The 21,963-nt window shown below is 42.4% G+C and overlaps 1 protein-coding gene and 1 long non-coding RNA gene across 7 annotated transcripts in view; one reads left to right on the top strand and one right to left on the bottom strand.

The window, feature by feature from the left end:
• The window catches only part of DENND5B (DENN domain containing 5B), a 179,637-nt gene extending 162,007 nt beyond the window's left edge, over positions 1-17,630 (top strand). For all 6 annotated transcript variants that reach the window (XM_039547920.1, XM_039547898.1, XM_039547912.1 and 3 more), the window contains 7 exons: positions 95-240; positions 4,358-4,476; positions 10,375-10,562; positions 11,898-11,980; positions 12,137-12,263; positions 14,381-14,555; positions 17,207-17,630. In XM_039547920.1, the coding sequence (XP_039403854.1) occupies positions 95-240; positions 4,358-4,476; positions 10,375-10,562; positions 11,898-11,980; positions 12,137-12,263; positions 14,381-14,555; positions 17,207-17,390 (1,022 nt within the window). In that variant the 3' untranslated portion in view covers positions 17,391-17,630. The remainder of the gene's footprint in view (positions 1-94; positions 241-4,357; positions 4,477-10,374; positions 10,563-11,897; positions 11,981-12,136; positions 12,264-14,380; positions 14,556-17,206) is intronic.
• LOC120409580 overlaps positions 1-21,963 on the bottom strand; it is a 75,635-nt gene that overhangs the window by 31,537 nt on the left and 22,135 nt on the right. The window lies entirely within an intron of this gene.

Genomic DNA, 21,963 nt, shown 5'->3' with positions numbered 1-21,963 from the left:
ACAGCACAAGAGAAAAGTCCTAATTATACTATATTGTGTAAACAATGTTTTTAAAAATGCACTTTTAATTCTGGTTTGTTTTTTCTCATTTTAGTGATTCCATACAGGACTGTGATAATCCCAATAAAAAAACTAAGCAATGCAATCACCACATCAAACCCATGGATTTGTGTTTCAGGAGAACTAGGAGATACGGGAGTAATGCAGATTCCTAAAAATCTTCTAGAAATGACATTTGAGGTGAGCACGCTCTCCTTTTTTCAGTAGTCAGTATTGAGCACTACTACCAGAACATTTATTTTGCTAGTTTTTTCTGTGTGTTCAGAGCACAACTGTCATAAATAGTTAGTTAAGGGTTAAGTTTCTACCTGTAAAGGGTTAACACATAGTACCTGGTGAACACCTGACCTGAGGACCAATCAGGGAAGAGAATTTAAAATTCCTAGGAGGGAACTTTTTCTCTCTGTTCTTGTGTGTGTTGTTCTTAGCCGTTTGGAGTTACAAGGGTCCAGATGTTTTAATCAAGTCTTCTGCAAGTTTCCATCTTTCTGAACTAATTTCTTCTAGTCAAGATAGTGAGTATTAGAAAGGTACTTTGTGTCCTCATCTAATAATCCTATGTTTGCAATTCTGTGTGTTTGTTATTGATTATCCTTAATTCTGCCTGTATTGTTTGTACTGAGAAGGAGAGAGGATTCTCTCCAGAACTTAGCAAGGTTATACCCTATGAGTGTCCAGCTTGGACTCATAGAGATTCTGTATTTTCTTATTTTTCTTTTAATAAATTCTTTCTATAAAGATTTGATTAAATCCCTCTAATGTGGATACAGGGGGAGGGGGCTAAGAAACTCTCTCTTGGTGGTGAGACAAGCTTATCTCCGGGCAAAGAGGGGAAGGGGGAGGTTTCTCTCTCTGTGAGTTGATCTGTGTTTCCCCAGGGAACGTCTTTGGAAAGAGGCAGGGGGGGGAAACAGGGGTGTCCCGGCCCACGTATTCGACCGGGTGGTGGCAGCAAAAAGGGGACCTACCCTAGGATTTAGGGTGGGGGGGATACATGCAGGTCCCCACATTGGAACCCAACAGCTCCAAGTGGGGGTGAGACCTATGACAACAACTCTCTTTAAATAGCATCTGAGTGTCCAAAGTCACTGTAGATTTTAAATGAAAAGCAGAAAACTAGTGCTTGTAAAGTTACTGTCCTCACTGATGGACAGAACATGTCACTCTCCTGTCAGAACTTTTTCACTGGCTTTTGCTTACCAACCACGTCTAATTTATACTTGTCCTCATCTGAACAGCTCTGTACAACTCACCTCAACCCACATCCCTCGTCACATTTCTTTCTGTTCCCTGCCTTTCCTTTGCTCTGCTGGTGACAACAGCCTCACTATGCCACTCTTACCCGCCCTTCCATCTTCAAGCTTGTCTCCCTGCTGCCCCAGATCTATTTGAGCTCCCCATGCTGGATATTCAAAAGACTTGTAGAGGATCAAAATGCTGAATCCCACATGCCCTTAGCCTGCGGGGGCAGGGCAAAGTTTAGGCAATGTGCATGGCAGGGGGCTTCTAGGCATGCACTTCAGTCGTACACCTTGTGTCTGACATTCCTCTTGGCAGTGGGGACTCCACAGTCCAGTTTCCTAGGTCCTGAAACTAGTGCCATCTTCCCAAGCCTAACAGCAGCTCTTGTATGTTCCCCAGAATCTCCCCAAAGGAAAGGTCTGCTAGTTTACAGTTTACCTCTTCAGGGGTACACGACAGTGAAAGCCACCCCCCCCACTCTCTCTCTCTCTTTCTCTCTCTCTCTCTCTCTGCACAGAATTCTAAAACACCAATGTTCTTCATTTAATAACACAAGAAACACACATCTATACAAAATAATATACCCCTGTATATATTTCTCTGCCTCTCGTTCCTCACCACTCTGGAGAGTTCTTTTGGGTTTGGGCAGAGTCATCTGGGGTGTCTAGAATCCTTCCCCTGGAGTTCATGAGTCTTTCCAGCCCAGCTGGCTTTCCCTGACCATGGTTAGGCCACAGTTAAACCAACCCCCCTGCTAAGAGAGCCTTCCCATCTCTTCCACACTCCTGCCAAAGCTTCCTGTCCCTCCAAAAGCCTTCCCCCTTTTGCCTTCTGAGAGTCCTTTTTAAATCCTTGCTCTGTCCCTTTATTCTGTTTGGTGATTTTCCACACTCTCCACTTCCCCTTTCTTGAAGACAAGCTGGAGAAAGCAGCTTCTCCCAGCTCGCATGCCCATTAAATCCAGAGCACAGTCATTACAGTTAATGACTCTTCTTTGTTCCTGGTCTGGTAAGATGTGCTGCAACCCATGTCAGCAAGCAGTGCATTCCACAGCCACCTGAGGGTACTGCTACACTGCAGCTGGAGGAGTTGCAGTTCAGGTAGCTCTGGCACAACTGGCAGCTTGGGCTAACGGCCCAAGTACAATCCCTTCTGATATCCTAGGTATAGACTCAGGCAGCTAGTCCATGCCACTGCTGCTACACTGCTGTTTGTAGTATACTGACTCACTCAAAACCAGTGTGTGTACATCTCCCCGAGCTGGAAATTACATCTCCTGGTACAGTGCAGACATACCCATAGAAACATACTCTGCATAACTTCATAGCATCAGATATAATTAATACCTTGATTTCTTCAATCAATTGACAATTATGGACTGATAAAAACATTGCATTTGCTACCAAAATGAAAATTTATCATACCAGCCTACTAACATTATTACTCTATCTTCTGGAAGCAGCTGCATTGTATGAAACAAACATCAGAAGGCTGGAGACAGTAGAAATGGAAGATTGAAGGTGTGAAGTGGAATGATTTTAAGACCAATTATATTAAAAAGAGTAGAATGTGAAATGAGGGTACTGGATTGACTCCAGCAACAAGATTTATGATGGTAGGGACACTGCAAAAGACAAACAAATGATAGGATGCCAAAGAAAATAATGCAACCACAGTCAAGGTCAGTCTGACCTAGAGGCCAACTACTGACTAGATACTGAAGGCTTGTGTACTTAAAGGGACTGATGAGCAGCAATCGCTGCATCGGCGGTCGATTTAGCAGGTCTAGTGAAGGCCTGCTAAATCAACTGCAGATCCCTCTCCTGCTAACTCCTGTACTCCACCAGATCAAGAAGAGTAGAGGGAGTTTATGGGAGCATGTCTCCCGTCGACAGCGTGTAGTGTGGACCCTGTGGTAAGTAGATCTAAACTACATCAATTTGAGTTACGCTATTCACATAACAAATTGCGTAGTTTAGATCGAATTTCCCCTGTAGTGTAGACAAAGCCTGAGATATCCTACGTGGGGACATGACCAGACTAGGCTTAATGGAGGAACAGGCACTGGACAGGAATGAATGGTGATGTAGTGCTTCGTCTTGTGTCGGCAAAGATACTCTGGAATGAAAGACACAGATCATCCCTTCGTAAACACAGTGATCTCCCAGTATGTCAGACCTTTTATCCCTCGTCACTCAGATCCCTTGTAAAGACCCCACCTCTTCTGCAATGCTCACAAATGCTTGTCCACATTAGCTATAAGACATTTGGGTGAATAATGTATTTAACCAGGGAAGTCTTTATGTTGACCTCTAAAGCACTGTTCCGAAAAACACTTCATGTGAGTAGTCCCATTGAGTTCAATGGGATTACTTGTGGGTGTAAAGATGCTCTCATGTATAAATGTTTGCAGGATTGGGACCTTAGATTGTAACTCCTTTTGGAGAAGGACTGCCCTTTATATGTTGTATAGCATCTAACAAAATGGTGCCCGGTCTTCATTGGAGCCTCTGGTCATTACTGTTATGTAAATATTAAATAACATTGCTCTGGACTTTGCAATGTTTTCTACTTGTCTGTCTTTAGTCGTCATAAACTTCTCAGGGAGGGTACTTTGTCTTATGAAGGACTGAGCACATTGACATTTAATAATAATTGATAACTAGTTTCCTGCCACAGAATGATTCCTTATTCAAAATTACAAGATATTTTTGAGAAGCTGAACATATTGAAAACAAATTTCAAAAATAAAAACAGCTTTTCTTGCCTTTTAGCTAAAAACACTGGTTAACATGACTCATAATTATGTATCATAAGCTCTCACTGCAAAGAATATACATCTATTAATGAGCTAATAAATTTGTGAGGTCCTAACTGAATAAAATAAGAACAAAGAAACATCAGTTATGCTGTTTTTAGCTGCATTTGCTTAATTAAGAATCCATACTTCATAAAGCAAATGAAATTAAACAAAATAATGAACTAAACTGTTGTGGGCCATCTTTCTATAAAACTGAATAAAATCTGTTTTTTGGGTTTTTGTTTTCATTTGCAGTGCCAGAATTTAGGAAAGCTAACAACTGTTCAGATTGGTCACGACAACTCAGGATTATTAGCCAAGTGGCTGGTAGATTGCGTCATGGTGAGAAGTGAAATCACAGGACACACTTACAAGTAAGCAACAAGTTTCAAAGTTTCTGATTTTCTAAATCTGAAATCCCTGCCTGATCGACAAAACCCTAGAGATCTCTGGTGTCCTTTTTGGGTGTGCTGAACTATGATGCAGACAGGCAACTTGATTTAGGCTTTACAGATGGGGAATTTCAAATTGAAATTCTCTAGGTTTCAAAAACTACAACTGAATCTGATTAGAAATACACGAGGAGGCTTGAAAGTAGGAGATTTTATTAGTCTGCTGAGACAGGACAGACTGAATATTTTTAAAGTGCTTATCACTATTGCCTCTAATAGCCAAATTGAAGGCTTATGTCTGTCCAGCACAGCTGTATATAAATAAATTCCATTTTTATTCCCAAAAGCTTGAATGGCAGTTTTATTTTAGGTAAATCTTTGTAATGTAAGTATAAACAATTGGTTTAAAAAAAGCCATTAAATGTCAGAATATTTGAACAAGAATACAGAAGTATAGCTTTCAAGAAAATGAGTTCTTCAAATGGCTGCAGATGTGCATACCACTCCATTGTGCATGTGCCCAGTGTACTGAAACCAGAGACCTTGCTTAGGAGTTCCAATCAGGGAGTCTCTCATGCCTTCTGGCCATTGTAGTCCCTCCCATGGCTATGAGAGTTGGCACCTCCCAAAACCAGGTCCTTTTCCCCGTCCACAGCTTGATTTGGAGCATTCAGTGTGCTGTCTCACCCCACGTTCTTTGTCGCAGTGTTTGTATTTTTTTCTGTAAATAGTTAAGTTGAGTAGTACCTTAGGATTTAATTTAGCTTAGTATATTTAGTAGAGTTTTAGCCCAAGATGATGCCTTTTCTGTCCCTACTAGTGACCCCACACACATACACCCGAAGTTCATGTGCCTTGGTGAAGGGCACCCTACTTAAGACTGCTGTACCAATAAGTTGTTTGAGAAGAGAACACAGGTGGCAAGGGACTTGTGTTTGAAGGCAGTACCTTTATGGAGAAAGCCAGGAGTCTCACTTCAACTCGGAGGACCACCACAGATCATCAGGCCCTCCAGAGAGTGCCTGAGCTAGAAGGGACAGGAGCTCCATATCCAGATGTGGATTATTCACCCAGCAAAAAGAGGGATTGTTCTCCTTCCTCTGGCACCCTAAGGAAAATGAACCAGGGCAGCTCCAGTGTTCAGAGACATTTATCCTCCTCGTCTAGGAGGCGTGCAGACTGACACGAAGTCTTTTGGGATGTGGATAAAGCTGGTCCTTCAACCCACTCTCCAGTGCCAATGGCTGATCAACTAGACTGTACCATTGACGCTGGTACCACTCTGGGGGCATCTGCTGAGACCGGCACTGACGGTGGTGTCCACACAGACACACTCCACACCACCGATGTGTCAGGCAGCAGCAGACTTGCTATGCCTGTCCGTTCCTGACTCACCACTTAAGAACACTTGACTTTAGTGCCTTCATCTTCGGTGTCCTCTGCATTCCCTGGATTGCTGGCTGACTTATTGTCAGCACCTCCTCATATCCAGGGTCCTGAATTATAATCTGCTTCCTGTATAGTAGCTAAGGGACTCCTGACACAGATGCTAATCTTCAGTACTGATGACAGTTCCAGAACAGTGTACATCTGCAGGTCATGTACCTACTTCACTTTCAGTACCAACTGTCCGGTTCAGTACCAAGTGTGATGCCTTTACCAGCACTCAGAGTGCTTTTGACTGGCACCAATGGTGGTACAATGAGGCTGTTGTGTTGGACTGCAGATGATGTGGGCCATTTATTGGTCGCACCTGAAATGGCTCCTACACTACTGCCAGACTACGTGGAAGGGTCTTCAAGATTAAGTGCTGAAGCCTCTTCCTCTCCTTTGCCTTCATGATACAGCTATCCAAGATCGAGATCTTCTGGGGGTCACCATGGGTACCGTGATCAGTACTGCTCCCACAATCGGCTTCCTGGCATACCTCCTACTGGCCACCAATGTCACATTCACAGTGGCCTCCTTGGAATTCCTGGGGGGTTCCTCATTTGAGGTCCCAATTGTCTTCTCAGTCCACGGCTAGATCACCTGTTCCTCTGGTGGTTTCTCCACATGGGCCAACTGTGCTTTAGCCATGGGCTGAGAAGCTGTCCCTGACTTGGTGGAGTTGAACCTTTGGTACAATCAAATGCATTGCCACAAGAGCAGTGGTTCTCAAACTTTTGTACTGGTGACCCCTTTCACATAGCAAGTCTCTGAGTGCAACCCGCCCCCTTATAAATTAAAAACACTTTTTTTTAAATTATGTAATAGCATTATAAATGCTGGAGGCAAAGCAGGGTTTGGGGTGGAGGCTGACGGGTCGCGACCCCCCCCCATGTAATAACCTCACGACCCCCTGAGGGGTACTGACCCCCCAGTTTGAGAATCCCTGCACAAGAGATTACAGTGATTCCATTTCCCTTTTCTTCCTCTTCACCAGACAATGCTACCATGCCTGAATCCTCATATCTCTGGTACCAGAGGACATGATAGGATTTAAAGTCATCCTGAGATAAATGGCATCTCCACTGGATATTCAGACTGTGTTCAAGAGAACACCCATTAGTTAGTGGATGTTCAATCCTCCGCTCCTAGGGAAGTGGCTCTTCCTCTAAATTAAGCAATATTGGATCCTGCCAAATTTCTGGAATACCCCAGTGTCTAGAACACCCATGGCTAAGCTTACTGACTAGATATTATGTCGCCATGGAAGAGTTTGAATATTTCCCATCCACCTGCAAATTCCCTGGTTGTGACTGACAAATCAGAGTACGACAGAGAAGGTATAAATCTACTTCTAATCAGAGTCTAAACGTTAGATTGGGTGAGGATAAAAGTGTATTCAGCGTCCATTACAAATGCACATTGCCAACCTGCAAGCATTATTGTCTAAATGTGACTGTAAATTGGGATGCTATGTCCAAACTTACAGATAAATTACCAGAATCCTCCAGGGAAGAGTTTAAGGCATTTATTGCAGAGGCCTGTTTGGTGGCCAAGATGTCTTTACAGTCAGCACTGGATGTGGCAGATGTTTCATCCAGACATATGGTTGAAGCTGTGATGAGGCCCTGATGGGTACAGGACTTCAGCGTAGCTCCTGAAGTTCACCAGACCAAAGAGGACTTAGCATTTGGTTAGTTTTTGTTTTCTGAGAAAACTGGCAACTTTTATTTTAAGGATTCCCAAGCTACTTTACAGTCTTTGGGATTTACACAGGCCATCCCTCTCATCTCACAGGTTATCCTCATCTCACAGGTTACCATGTAAAACTGATACTTATTGTGCCAGCTTGGCCAAAACAATATTAATTCTCCAACCTTCTCAATCTGTCCAACCTCCCAAATCTCTTCCTCTCCTTCCCGGCCTGCTGACTCAGCACCATGGCCATGTTGTTCATCCTAAGCAAACTACACCTCACTGTGTGGATGGTACATGGCTAGATGAAGAGGAAGAGCAACGTTTGGAAAGAGTTCATAAAATCCTGCTTAAAGGTAGAAAACAGTCTATGTATTTGGCTAAATGGAGGTTTGTTTGTTTTTTAGTTTGGTCAGTATCTAAGGGAATTCAGTCTGTCAGCTCGTGTTCAGGACATTTGAGATTATTTGTTACATTTGAAGTCCTTGGGTCTTTGAGGGTTCACTTGGCAGCAATCTCATCATTCCATCCTCTGATCCAAGGAAAGTAGTTTACCCAAACTCCATAGTAGCAAGATTTCTAAAAAGGTATTTTCTACCTGCTTCTGCCTGTGAAGGAAATGGTCTCTTTGTGGGACCTTAATACTGTGCTGGTCACCCTCACCCATCTTTCATTTGAGCTTACAACAACCTGCTTGTTGTGTCTCCTCTCCCAAAAGACAGCCTTTCTTGTATCTATAGCAGAGTCAGTGAGTTACAAGCCATTAAGGGCAGAACCTCCATGGTGGTTTCATAGTCTCACCTTAACCAGGTTATTTACTTGTATATATTTTTTTCCTAAGCCACACTCAAATGCAGATGAGCAGCGTCTGCATGTTAGATGTTGAGGCAGTGCTTGGTGTTCTTTCTGGAAAGGCCTAAGCCACTTTTATCTCCTGTGAGGATTGGATGAAAGGTCAGCTTGTCTCCACAGTTTCCAGGTGAATAACTTCCTGTATTACCACAGCTTATGGAGTAACTCAGACTGTGCCCCCATGGACATTATACACTCATTTGACAAGAGCCTAAGTGATATCAATTGTGGTTCTCGGTGATGTTTCTTGGTGTGGTTCTCGGTGATATTACACATATGAGGGCTATGTGGTCTTCTGTGTATACTTTTACCAAACGTTCTGCTATTACCACAGCATCTCTTTCAGATGCAAACTTTGAGAAGGCAGTGCTGTGGTCACTGTTGAAGTAAACTCAGAGCTCTACCACCTACTGGAATTGCCTGTGGGTCACCTGAATCCATGTCGGCAACCATGGATTCAGGTGACTCACCAGCAAAGAAAATATAGTTATTTACCTGTATTGTAACTGTTGTTCTTCAAGATGTGGGTGCAGACATGTATGCCACAACCCACCTTTCTTCCGCTCAGCTTCAGAGTCTCCAGCACTGGAATCTGGGGCAAAGGAACTGAGTAGGGTCAGAGTGGTGCCATTCTTGCAGAGCCATGGGAGGGTATATTTGGGTCAGAGGGTGTAAGTGCGCCCCAATGGATAATGCTGAACAAATTTTTCTGGCTTTGGTGCACTGTATGCGCACACACATGAGTGGAATACATGTCTGCACCCCATCTGGAAGAAAAATAATTACAGTATAGGTAAGTAACTGTTGTCTTTGTTCCGTCTTCTAATCTGCAGTTGGGCTATACATGCTTTCATTTTGTATATTGTGACAGACCCAGGCCAGTGGGGTACAGGAGTCTGGTAGAGGGCAAATATACTGGTCACTGGATGAGTAGTTTCCTGTTCCCTGAGTGACCAGAGCAGGGGCTGCACTAGAGTAATCAGGAACCTGCTAGAACCAATTAAGGCAGACAGGCTTATTAGAACACCTGCAGCCAATCAAGGCAGGCTAATCGGGGCACCTGGGTTTAAGAAGGAGCTCACTCCAGTCAGGCGAGGGGGAGCCAGAGGAGAGGAAGTGCGTGTGAGGAGCTGGGAGCAAAAGGTGCAAGGAGCGGAGAGTGAGAGGGTGTGCTGCTGGAGGACTAAGGAGTACGAGCCTTATCAGACACCAGGAGGAAGTCAGACACCAGGAGGAAGTTCCTGTGGTGAGGATAAAGAAGGTGTTTGGAGGAGGCCATGAGGAAGTAGCCCTGGGCTGGAACCCGGAGTAGAGGACAGGCCCGGGTTCCCCCCAAACCTCCCATCTCCTGATCAGACACAGGAGAAGTTGACCCAGACTGTGGGGAAGATCACTGAGGTGAGCAAATCTGCCACATAAGCACACTTTGTCACAATATGTAGAAACCTAAAAGAGCCCTATCAAATACTTTTGTATAACGCACTTCTGTCTTCTACCGTCTAGTACTTTCATACAGGCTTGAAGGTTATTTCCTTTTGATTTGACAAATGTAGATGGTTTTTCTTTGTTTTTAATGGAGTTAAAGTTAATATTGCTGTGTCTTAATTACTTTTTGCTGTCAAGAAATATGGATGGTTAGCACTGCTCTGATAAAAGGGATGGCTTGTTGCACAATCAACAGAGAGAGGTCTCTCTCTTTTTCCAAGACAGAATTTTTTTTCCGTTTCTTAGAAGTAGAGGGGTTTGGTTTTTTTAAATGGAAGTTTGACTCTGAAGATTATTTTCCACTGGATAACAATGTTTACGTGGGCCATAGAGGAGCCCTGAAATAGTTACGTCCCTTAACTTTGAATTCAAGTTAAAATGTTCAGCTAGTTGAAACTCTTCTGTTGGGTGGTACCACAGGTTCCCATGTGGACGATGGCTGGGGAAGGGAGTTGATGATGGCAGTCTGGAGAGAATTCTTATTGGAGAACTGATAACTTCAACATCAGATGAAGATCTTGGGAAGCAGTGCCGTACCCCGCCTCAACAGAAATCCCCAACCACAGCTCGCAGACTGAGTATCACCTCCCTTACAGGAAAAAATACAAGTAAGCCCCTGCTGTTTCCAGTGCTCACAGCTATAACATGGGGGTAGTGATTACTGGGAAATACATTACTTTATTTTAGCCCTGTAGCATCTTTAACAGGATTGTAACCTGTAAAAGCTAGGTCCGGTCTGAAGGAACAAGGGTTTCTAACCCTGACTCTGCTTCTAATTTGCTCTGTGACTTTGGGCAAATGACTTAATCTACCTGAATTTCCCCATCTGTCAAAAGTGGATAAAACCTCACTCAGAGCACAAAATTTTGAGGCTTATTGTAAAGTGCTAAGTACTAAATGTTTTATTTCAGTTACCTGTGTCTTTCTCTCTCCGGGCAAAACATAATCTAAAGAGAGCAACATGAATCCAGTGCCACTTCCCATGAGTGTGGTTCCATGTCTGTGCACGTGTTTGGAGCATTTCCTGAAGGGTGGGGACTGCAAAGCTCAGTGATTCAATTGCCTTTCAGGTCACATGAGGCATTACTTTGGACACGTGGAAGGCCATCAGTATTTTAAACAAAAACACTGACTTGTATTATGTTGAAAAATTGGCAAGTGTTTGGGGGGGAAAAGCTCTGAGAATGATTCAGTGTGTTAAAGTGAGAGATTAAAGAAGCTTTATCTATTTAGCTTATCAGAACAAATGTTAATAAATTACTCAATGACATCCTGTAAATACCTACATGGGAAGATTTCTGATAGTAGAGAGCTCTAATCTAGCAAGATCCAATGGCTGAAAACCGGAGCTAGACAAATTCAGACTATATCGAGCACTTTTTTTTTTTTTAAGTTAGGGTAACTGACCATTGGATTGACATATCAAGGGATGCTGTGGATTCTCAGTCACCTTGAAGTCTTTTTTTTTTTTTTTAAAGAAAAGAAAAAGCATCCAATCTAGATTTAAATATATGCTCTAGTTCAGCAAGAAGTTGTGGACTTGGTGCAGGAATTACTGGGTGAAATTCTTTGGCCCGTGTTATGCAGGAGGTCAGTCTAGATGATTCTAATTGATCCCTTCTGGCCTAAAATCTGTGAAACTCTTAGTAATAAGAGAGTGCTGGATGTATATGTGATGGACAGAGCTTCATTAGTTGAAATAAATTATTTATAAAGGAAAGTCCTTGGCCTGTGCAGTTTGGCAATTAATTTGGTTAGTTTTGATGTTGTTCCCCGGTCATTTGTAACAGATTTGTAGATTTGCTTAATGCAAATAACTCCATGCACTCTTCCTGTATTAAAGATAGAATGTTTGAACCAAGTCTGGTAGTGTGTGAATTTGATTAACGTGCATTGTCTTAATGTTCTCGTAGTCAACGACTGTGCTTTCCATTAATTTACAGAACCTAATGCAGGGCAGATCCAAGAAGGAATTGGGGAAGCTGTGAACAATATTGTGAAACATTTTCACAAGCCAGAGAAAGAGGTACTATCTATCATTAAATATACTGTAATTAGAAGAGAAAATAGTATGTAAACCTTTTTATAACCTGGAAAACAGGGATCAGCGTACCAGTAACAAGTGTTACACCTGGGCTTTGAAGCTTGTTGTACTTAAGAACTGTATCTTTTTGTTCCATAGAGAGGCAGTCTTACCATTCTGCTATGTGGTGAAAATGGCCTGGTTGCAGCACTGGAGCAGGTCTTCCACCATGGATTCAAATCAGCTCGGATTTTCCACAAGAATGTATTCATCTGGGATTTCATAGGTAAACTGAAGTTATGTTGGGGTGAGATGGGAGAAAGGGTTGGAGGGAAATGGCCACAAGTGTGCATACCTCAGATTTTAATAAGCGTGGCCTCCATTCAGTTTCTACAGAACAAACTTTGTCTCCTGATCTAACCCTGTGTGAGTGTTGTTTAAGTGCAATTGTGCTCTGTGTTGTAAAAAAAAATACACTCCCGGCAGCAGCTCTCAATTTAAGACAGGCACAGATGAGATTATGTGAACTGGAAAACCCTGGTGAGGTGTTAACTTGGGATAGTAACCGTTTTGGTTTGTTTTTTTCTTTGTCACCAACACATATGTAACATTGGGATGGACTGGGGAGGGTCTTTAACTGATGTGGATTAATAATGTATTTACGCTTGTAGAAGAAGGGTGTTAAGAGACATTAGAGGGAAATGGCTGGCACAGTTTGGGAGGTTACCCAAGCAGAGGGGCAGCATAAATGAAATCCCAGTAATAGGAGTTGAAGAAGGAAATAGTGTGAATGAGGCCAGTGTCTTTTGTCAGTTTCTAGTGAATGGGGTGTGGAGGGGTGGGGATGGGAAATTTTAAATTTGATATAGTGGGCAGGAGTGAGCCAGTGGAGGGGTTTGAGGGAGGGGAGTGATCTGGTCTGCTCAGGAAAGGATGAAGATTTTAGTGGCTGCTTTCCTTACTCAGTGGAGAGGGGCACTATGTGGCAAATGGGAAGGCAGTACAGGTGCCACTTTTAGTAACCAAGGGAGGGGAGGATAAAATTGTCACAAAGCAAAGGAAGGAAAGGTTGTTTTTTTCCATATGTGGCAAAAGAAGCAGTAGCAAGACTTCATAATAGTCTGGATATATGAGGAGAAAGAAAAAGTAGTCAAAGATGACCCAAGAACACAAGTCTGAACCCCACAGCAAGGATGATGATTTGTATACAGCAACAGCAAAAGGGGGGTGTGGGGAAGGCTTGCTGGGAAAAACAAGGAATAATTTACATACAATAATTCAAGAGCTACGTCTTCTGAGACAGCAAAAGATGAGAAGATATGGTTTTAGGAAGGAGGTGACAAGGAGGAAATATACAACCGCAGCATGTGACTAGAAACGAGCTTTGGAACCACTTTTGGAAATGGGTTCAGATTCTGATCCAAATTAAACTCGGCTTCTCTCAAATCCAAATTTGTCCACTTCACAAGAACTGCTACATGTTTGACAGCCTTTTCTCAGACAGCCAAGACATGAAATGATAGAGGGTTTTGCTTCTCAGATTTGAGACTTACTGATACAGACATACACTGCTACCTCGATATAACACCACCTGGTATAACATGAATTTGGATATAACGCCATAAAGGAGTGCTCCAGTGGGGCGGGGCTGCGCACTCTGGCGGATCAAAGCTAGTTCAATATAACACAGTTTCACTTATAACATAAGATTTTTGGCTCCCAAGAACAGCGTTATATCGAGGTAGAGGTGTATTTGTAGGGGTAGCTCGCATGCCACCTGTTAGAACTGCATTTTCATAAACAGTAATTCACTGAAATATTTTGATAAGGAAAGGTGAAATTTGCCAAAGAATTTTCCTAAGATACAAACCTAGTAAATGAAGTGTTGGGAAATGGCTTTCAACTACAATCTGATGGAAAACGATACTGACTAGAGACTAGTCTTACTCAGTGGATGTTATACAGGTGATTATTTATTTGTCCACACCGCTCTGCCCTTGGGTCTCAGGAATAGATTTTAAGGGAATAAATAAGTTAAGACTCTTAGCCTGAGGGAAGATCTCACCCAGGAAATCCATAACTAGTAGCTAATCACGTTTATAAAATGGGAATAATTAAACTCTTTAGAGACATTTTTGTGGTGCTAATCACTAAACTAATTCATGATGCTAACTTGTTACAGTACACAGTGACCACATTTGCCAACTGTCACCATGCAGTGGTTTCTGAGGCTACCACACTTTATTTAGATAGGATGTATAGTAACCATGAGGTAGCTTTGGGCACATGCTGACTTTATTTTTTTTAAATAGCTTTCTTTGCATAATTGTAAGGTGCTGAGGTGGCTTCAATTTTAAAAGTGTTTCGTATTAATCATTGCATGGTTTTACTTTCTTTCCGCAGAGAAAGCTGTTGCTTACTTTGAAACCACTGACCAGTTTGGGGACAACGAAGAGGACGTCTTGCTTCAGAGATCATCCTGCAAAACTTTCTGTCACTATGTAAATGCGATCAGTACTGCACCAAGGAACATCGGGAAGGATGGCAAATTCCAAATCCTGGTTTGCCTGGGGACTAGGTACAGAGCAGCATTCTTCACTGTGGTGTTCTCGAGTGTTGGAATAGTCAGTTCAACACTCTGTGTCACTCTTATTAGGCACCTTAATTTACCAGCTTAAAATATCTTGGACACATAAATTGGCCAGTTCATACTTTTTAAATAAATGTCCTTAAGAGCAGAAGAGAAATTTAAGTAAGATAGGTATTATTTCAGATGATTAGCATATACATTTCTGCAAGTCACTTTTTTTTTCCTGTTTTAATGCAATTCTTGGTATCTCTTTACATGATATTATACACGAAGTACAGGCCTTGTGAGTTCAGGGTGCCCTCAAAAGAGGAATCAGTCCACCTCTTCCTCCCCCAGCTCTCTTTTTAATAAGCCAAATGAAAACGGGCACATGGCTATTTCTGTCTTTGCTAAATCTGCCTTTCCTAATAGGATTTTGAGCACTTCTGTTGATATTTTTTCCTTTTTCTCTTTTTGTCTTTATGTATCTAGATATTTTTAAAACTGCATTTCACCAATACAGAATTCCTGGACTTTTTCCCTTGCTAATGGCCTGGGAATTAAACTGAATCTTTCCCTGTGGCATTACTCTGACTTCCTTGATCTCTTCCCTGCCTTTTTACTCTCCCATGTCAGTCCTCAAAAAAATGAAATCATTATACCACCTACAGTGTGGTCAGGGATTAATATTAAAGTAGGCTCTAGACGTTTTGTTTTCTTTTTTTTTTTTCTTCCATTGACTCAAATACAACAGTGTACTTCTGTTTCTCAGAACATAAATAGGGAAGTAGTAAAACAAATGAATTATTATTACATGCTTGTGCAACATCTAGAACAGGCCTGCACAACATATGCGGCCCGCGGAGCCTCACGGTGCGGCCCGCCAGAAAATTCTAAATCCCCCCACACGGCGCTCTGCGGGCAGTCCAGAGCCCTTTGAATCCCAGCCCCTGGCCGCTGATTGCCCCCTCCCCAGACCTCTGCCCCACTGCCCCCCAGGACCTCCACCCCCTATCTAAGCACCACTGGTCCTTGTCCCCCGATTACCCCCTCCCAAGACCCCCTACCCCTTGGGACCCCAGCCCCTATCTAAGCCTCCCTTCTCCTTGTCCCCAACTGCCCCTTCCTGAGACCCCACCCAACTTCCCCCCAGGACCCCACCCCCTACCTGTCCCCTGATAAACCTCCTGGACTCCCATGCCTATCCAACTGCTGCCTGTCCCCTGACTGCCCCTCCGAACCTCTGCCCCATCCAACCCCCTGCTCCCTGTCCCTTGACTGCCCCCCAGAACCCCCAACCCCTTCTCCAACCCCCAAACCGCTTACTGTGCCACTCAGACCAGCGTGTCTGGCTCAGTGCAGCTCCAGACAGTTGCTGCCATGCTCCCTCATGGAGCCCACAGCCCTCTCCCACCCCCAGCACCTGCCCTCCGGATTTGAACACCTCAAAATTCAGGAGTGCTCAAGCTCGGTTTGGGCAGCTTTTACTTCATTTCTCCCAAATCAAATATACTGATCCACTGTAACTTGCTGTAGAAAAAGTAGGATAAAATTGATCAAGAAATGCTTATTAGCACTGGAATTGCTATTTTCAACAGCCATTGCCTTTTTGTTTGTTTGAAAGGAAGACGGTGATATTGCATTGGCAAATTCCCCATAGAAAGAAAGAGTGGAACAAAAGAATAATAAAGGAACCTCAACTTTTCCTCATTTATGGAGGACAGTCTTATAATATGCATCCAGATATCCTCCAATCACACAAGCTGAAAATTGTTCCACTTTACTGCAGCTCTGTAACCATATGGGAACCAATCCTGTCTGTGTTTTGTGCACATCCAAAATTCCGGCTGAATGACTCGCCCTGGGAGCGAGTTACCAGTGACCCAGGGCTGGGGCGGCAGGAGGTGGGGGGAGGGGGGGCACTGGTGGGGGGGAGCCCAGGGCTCGGGCAGCAGTGGGGTGGGGGGGAGGGCACTGGTGGGGAGGAAAGGGGAAGCCCAGCTCTGGGGTGGCAGGGGTGTGGGTGGGGGGAGAGCCCAGGACTGGGGCAGCAGGAGGGTACCGGGGGAGCCCAGGGCTGGGAAGGGGGACAGCCAAATTTTTTTTGCTTGGGGCAGCAAAAAACCTAGAGCCGGCCCTGCCGGGTTCCCCAGCTGCCGGAACCCTGGGCCCTTTAATTTGACCCTGAGGGCTCCCAGCTACCTCTTTAGCTGGGCGCCCCTGGTTGATTTAAAATAAAGTATCACCTCCCCACCCCTAACCTTCCTTTTTGACCCACAGCTGTTTTGGTGGGGCGGCGCTGGGGAAGGAGGGTTTGTTTCCGCAGGGCTGGGCGGCCCTGGGGCGGGGTGTTTCCTCGGGCTGGGAGGTTTCGGCCCTCAGCTGTTTTCTTTGGAGGAATGTGGCCCTCGCCGCTTTACGAGTTGTGCAGGCCTGATCTAGAACAATGTGGTACTCACCTGATTGGGCCTCTAGATGCCACTGCATATAAATTATATAAACAGGATCCCGATTATCATATGGGGAGCTTTTGAGTGCAAGTGACACGCGTCACCTATGCAAAAATGGACACTGTGTTCTGGGGTGTGCTAAAGGCAAGAGTTCAGATTAAGTTCTGCTGGACACAGCAGACTGTGTTAATTCCATTCTTCTCTCGGTAGGGATCACTTCCTTCCTCAATGGATTCCATTGCTAGCAGAGTGTCCTGCCATCACAAGGATGTATGAGGAGAACGCCCTTCTGCGGGACCGCATGACAGTGAATTCCCTCCTCAGAGTCCTACAGACATTACAAGATTTCAACATCATCCTAGAAGGGTCACTCATTAAAGGAGTGGATGTTTAGCATGGCTTTGATGAGAACTTCATTATTTCTCTGCTAAGCAAGCAAACAAAAATTGAGGACCTGTTAGAACTTGAATGCTGCGGTAGTGCATCACTGTAAAGCGGAGCACCCTGTTATCGGGTGGGAGTGGGAAACCCAGTTTGCACCAGATTCAGGACTGTTCTTAAAGCTGCAGACAAGCTAAAATGCGGTATTGTAGTTTATTTGAATCAGAATAAAATAGAGTATTTTCATGTGTTAGATGTATGTAAATATGCTATCTTCTTTAAGAAATTATATTACTCTTAAACTTTTTCTTAGACAATGTTCTCGTGCTGAAAATAAGTAGCTTAAAACCATGGGACAGCTGTGGGGGTTGTGGGGAGAGATGTTGCTGCTTGATAGCAAGGAAGAAGCCAGTCAATGTGTAAATACAATGCAAACTCAGCAGGGCTTTTTTCAGGTGTTGCAAAAACACAGCAAGTATCAATATGTAGCCACTGCTATCATCTCATTCTTGGAAATGTTGTGAATGTATACTGTTTACCCTACTGTACACTGTTTCCCTTATTTTATGTTTTAAAGATCCAAGCCCCTCCATGCATATAAGCTGAGAGTTGTCATATTTAAGATCTTTTGTGTAATTTTTATCAATCAGCACAAGGTGAGGTGCAAATGAAATGTTTAAACACTGGGCATGAGGAATTGTTGAACCTCCAAGAAAACCCACCAGGACCTGATACCTGTTTTTAAAAAATCCAGTACAGCACCAGGCTATATTTGGGAAACATCAATAACTTGATTTGTCATTTTGTCCCTCTTCTGTCTGGGTTTTGTTCAGATGTTTTTTTCCCCCTGTCTGCGTTTGTACTGTGGATGATGACATATGCTTCAAGAAGAGGTTGTGTCTGCTTCTATAGGTTTGTTGAATAACTTGGTTCAGAAGATGAACCAAGCTCTGTTTCTGTTATGTTGCTGTAGAACCACAAATACTGACTTTGCTGTGCTACAGGACTGTTTCAACCAGTTGTAAAATACTGGCAAGTTACTAGTCTTCCTTTATCCTGGGGAGTAAGTGTTCCTGGGAGGCACAGGATCGCTTTGGTTTTGAATAATTCAGCTACAGAAAAGAAGTGAGGCAAGGAGAATTGGTGTCAAGGCTTCTGTCTCATACTGTTTCAAACTAATAATGCGTTAAAGAAACACACATGTCACAGGCACAGAACTCGGAGAAACTGGGAGCTGCTGAAGTTCCACATGCTAAAATAAAAACTAAATCAGTTGGGGGATAGCATGCAGCAAATATCTGGGATGTCATTCAGTTTTCCTTCCACTGAGATTTGATTTATGCAAAGCTGGGGTCATGTTAACTCAGCCATTAGCCACCTTTGGAGATGGGTTTGAAATCCTTTTATTTCACTGGTTTAATCAATTTGATCACAATTTATTCTTCAGTGGATGCCTGGGGACATCACACAGCTTGGTATACATAGCAGTATTTGCTTTGGAGAGGCCCTTACTAAAATAACAGATTACATTGTAGGTCAGAACTGCAGTGCATTACAAAAGATTTTGGCTGAATCTTGAACATTGCTTTTTGTTATGTCTGGGAAGCTAGAGTGTCCCCCAAATAAATATAATGGAGAGGAACAAGATCCAGAGGAAGGGCTTAGAAATCATGTCTCTTTCCTGCTTGCACGTTGCCACCTTCAGAACAGTATTAGAAAATTGGCATTTTAGTCACTGCCAGCCTGTAGACAAGGTTTAATATCTCCAGTGAGCTATGGTGAGGTAGGATGAGGGTGGTGCTCCTTCAAAGTATTTGAAAAAAATTAAGGATAAGGGCAGGCTGAGGGAGATGGAGGCAAAATGAAAATTGGATAATACAAAAGTATTAAGTATTGATAGAAAAGAGATGGCACTAGCTTTTGGGAATGATGGCAGTGTAAAGCACTGTATAGGATATCTGCAACAGAAGGATTCACGTCACAGGCTGCTGAAGGTCATGCATGTTGTGACGGTGGTATACTCTCTCCTTCTGTAAGCTAGTAAGAAACATCCACTCTGCTACTGCCCTCCAGCTGGGCAGTTCTTGTAATAGATTCATTTTGGTGTCAGAAAGGAAGTCCCACCCCATATCTCCTGGACAGATGAAAAGCAGTCAGATGGCATCCATCTTATTTGAAGAAAGGGTTGTAGTGTATAAATAGAAAAATGCTGACCAAAAGCGAGGAGCCTAGAAAGATACAAGGATCTCATCCAGACTATACCGGTCTGTGCTCAGCAGAGCTATTTCGATATCTGAACATTTATGTGCAAAACAATCACTATACTGACATACTATTCAAATTGCTATCTTCAACCCTTGAGGTTGTCATGGGAGAGGTTCTGTGTTGCTTCTTGATTTAACCAAGGCAGAGCTTTTACCAAATTGAAGCTGTTTAGAATCCATGAATTTGCTCTTGCTTGAATTGACCAATGCCATCCAAAACGTTCTATGCAGGATGGTAGTATCAATATTGGAGTTATGGAGAACAGATTTGGGGGGCTATGAACAATGCAGAGGGTTTGTACCAAAAGTCCACATCTGTACATTGACTCTAAATTAATCTTTACATCTTCAGAAGGGTGTATTTTGGGATGGCCACACCACTCCAGTTAAAGTCAATAGGCGATATGGCCAACAACTGAAAATTCAAAAATTGACTTTTTGAATGAATTATAAACTAAGTATCAGAATCCATACAGCACTATTAGGTGATACTGAGAGCTTAGAAAGTTATAATTTTCATTATTTGCAAATCAATTTTATATCCTATAAAAAGTTCCCTGCCACCTGACATCCCAATCTTCTAAATGATCTTCATTACACCATGAAAAATGATCCATTTTGTCATTGATCTGTTGGCTTTTTGCATGTGGATTATATTTCCTTTCCAGAGGAATCTGCATTCTGGTAGTTGTGCTTTGTTTTTCTAAATACTTATAGCTGATGAAGGAAGGTAGCCGTGACACTGGGCCACAAGGAAATTAAGTGGAAAATATATGTGGCTTAGGGTAGAAATGAAAATGAAGGCATCCTTAAAGGGCAGGCATAGAGGGTAAGGACTGTCCACAGAGGGCAAGTATGAGACGAAAAGGACTTCTTAGTCTTTTTAATCTAAAGAATAAATCAAAACTTGACTAATTTAAAACTTTTATAAGGGAAAATCCATATTGAAGTAGATGTAAAAATCCATGGTATTTAACTTAATATATAACTTCACATGGAAAACGTTAACTTATGGGACACATTTATTTTGTCAAGTTTCATACCACATGAATGATATGGGAAGAATATTATGTCTAAAATTCCCTTGTATGTAGTAAAACACTGTAGGTGCCCTAAGCTAAGGTATTTTGAAGCATGAGGCACAGCTGAGTGCCTCTCATCCTTAACACACTAGTTACTTGACATCCTTGGGGGTATGGTTCTTTGCAATGAAATTTTATTCTTTCATTTATTTATTATTTTTAGTAGATTACTTTGATAATTGGAAACTGAGTATTTTTTTCTGTGAGGTCTACAGAAATCATTCTAGCCCTTTAGAATGGTGAGAAGCCAATCAGGATTCTCTTAAGCTAACACAATTTATACTTCAGTATTAAAGCACCTTCATTGGTTGAGAAATGGAATCTTGGGAAAGACCAAAGCCCTCTGGCCCCTATTTTTACAAAGCAAACTCTTTAACCAAATTTTGCCTGTTTCTAGTGTCTGAGTTCTGCATAGTATTATTACAGTAACATTCAGTATACTAGCTTGAAAGAGTCAGAAAATCAAATGCATCACTGAGTCTCTATAAAACATGTATTTATATTTCTCTGAAACTAACTGGATTCCATTGTGTTCAGTGAAAAATCTGTTTATTCTGAGCTGACATTTGTAATTAGTTTATCTTTGTTCAAAATGATTCTCTTTTAAAGTAGTTATGTGAAGGCATATTTAAGAAATTTCTGTCTTTCAGTCAAATGAAGGTGTGAATCTCATAGGGAAATGTTCTATGTTACACTTGAAATGTACAAATGTGCCCTGTATAGTTTAAAAAAAAAAAAACTGTCTCCATAGTAAGTTTATTATTATTTGTCTTTACATTATTACTAACTGAATCAAAACTGGATTATTTTCAGAAAGAAATTAGTAAAAAGTATTGTTATATCAAGCACTTTAACATATCATAAACTGACATCAGTTTTTCAGGTTTTGGAGTACATTTAAATACAGCTTTTCATGCTATGTTCTTTACAAATAAAACTGTGAAAATAAGAATTTGTCATTTTCTCCTTGCAGAATAGCAACCAAAAGATGCCCGACAAAACTTAATGAGCTGATTGAAAACTGGAACACAGGTTCTGTAGATAGGACAGGTTGAATATAACTATTCTAATGATAACTTTCTGTGACACTGTAGAGAGGAGTTCCTGGGTATTCTGTGTTTGTATCCTCCTTGATATTTAGCTCCCCTGAGCAACAAAGTCTGATCTTCATTTTGAATGCTTAGGCTGAAATATTTTTGTCAATCAGAGGAGAGAACCTTGAACATGGTGAAATTTAACT

The sequence above is a fragment of the Mauremys reevesii genome, linkage group 1 (genome assembly GCF_016161935.1).
Source record: "Mauremys reevesii isolate NIE-2019 linkage group 1, ASM1616193v1, whole genome shotgun sequence".
Lineage (NCBI taxonomy): Eukaryota > Metazoa > Chordata > Testudines > Geoemydidae > Mauremys > Mauremys reevesii.
The sequence above is the reverse complement of the archived record's forward strand: the minus strand, read 5'-3'. Positions and strand labels throughout refer to the sequence as shown.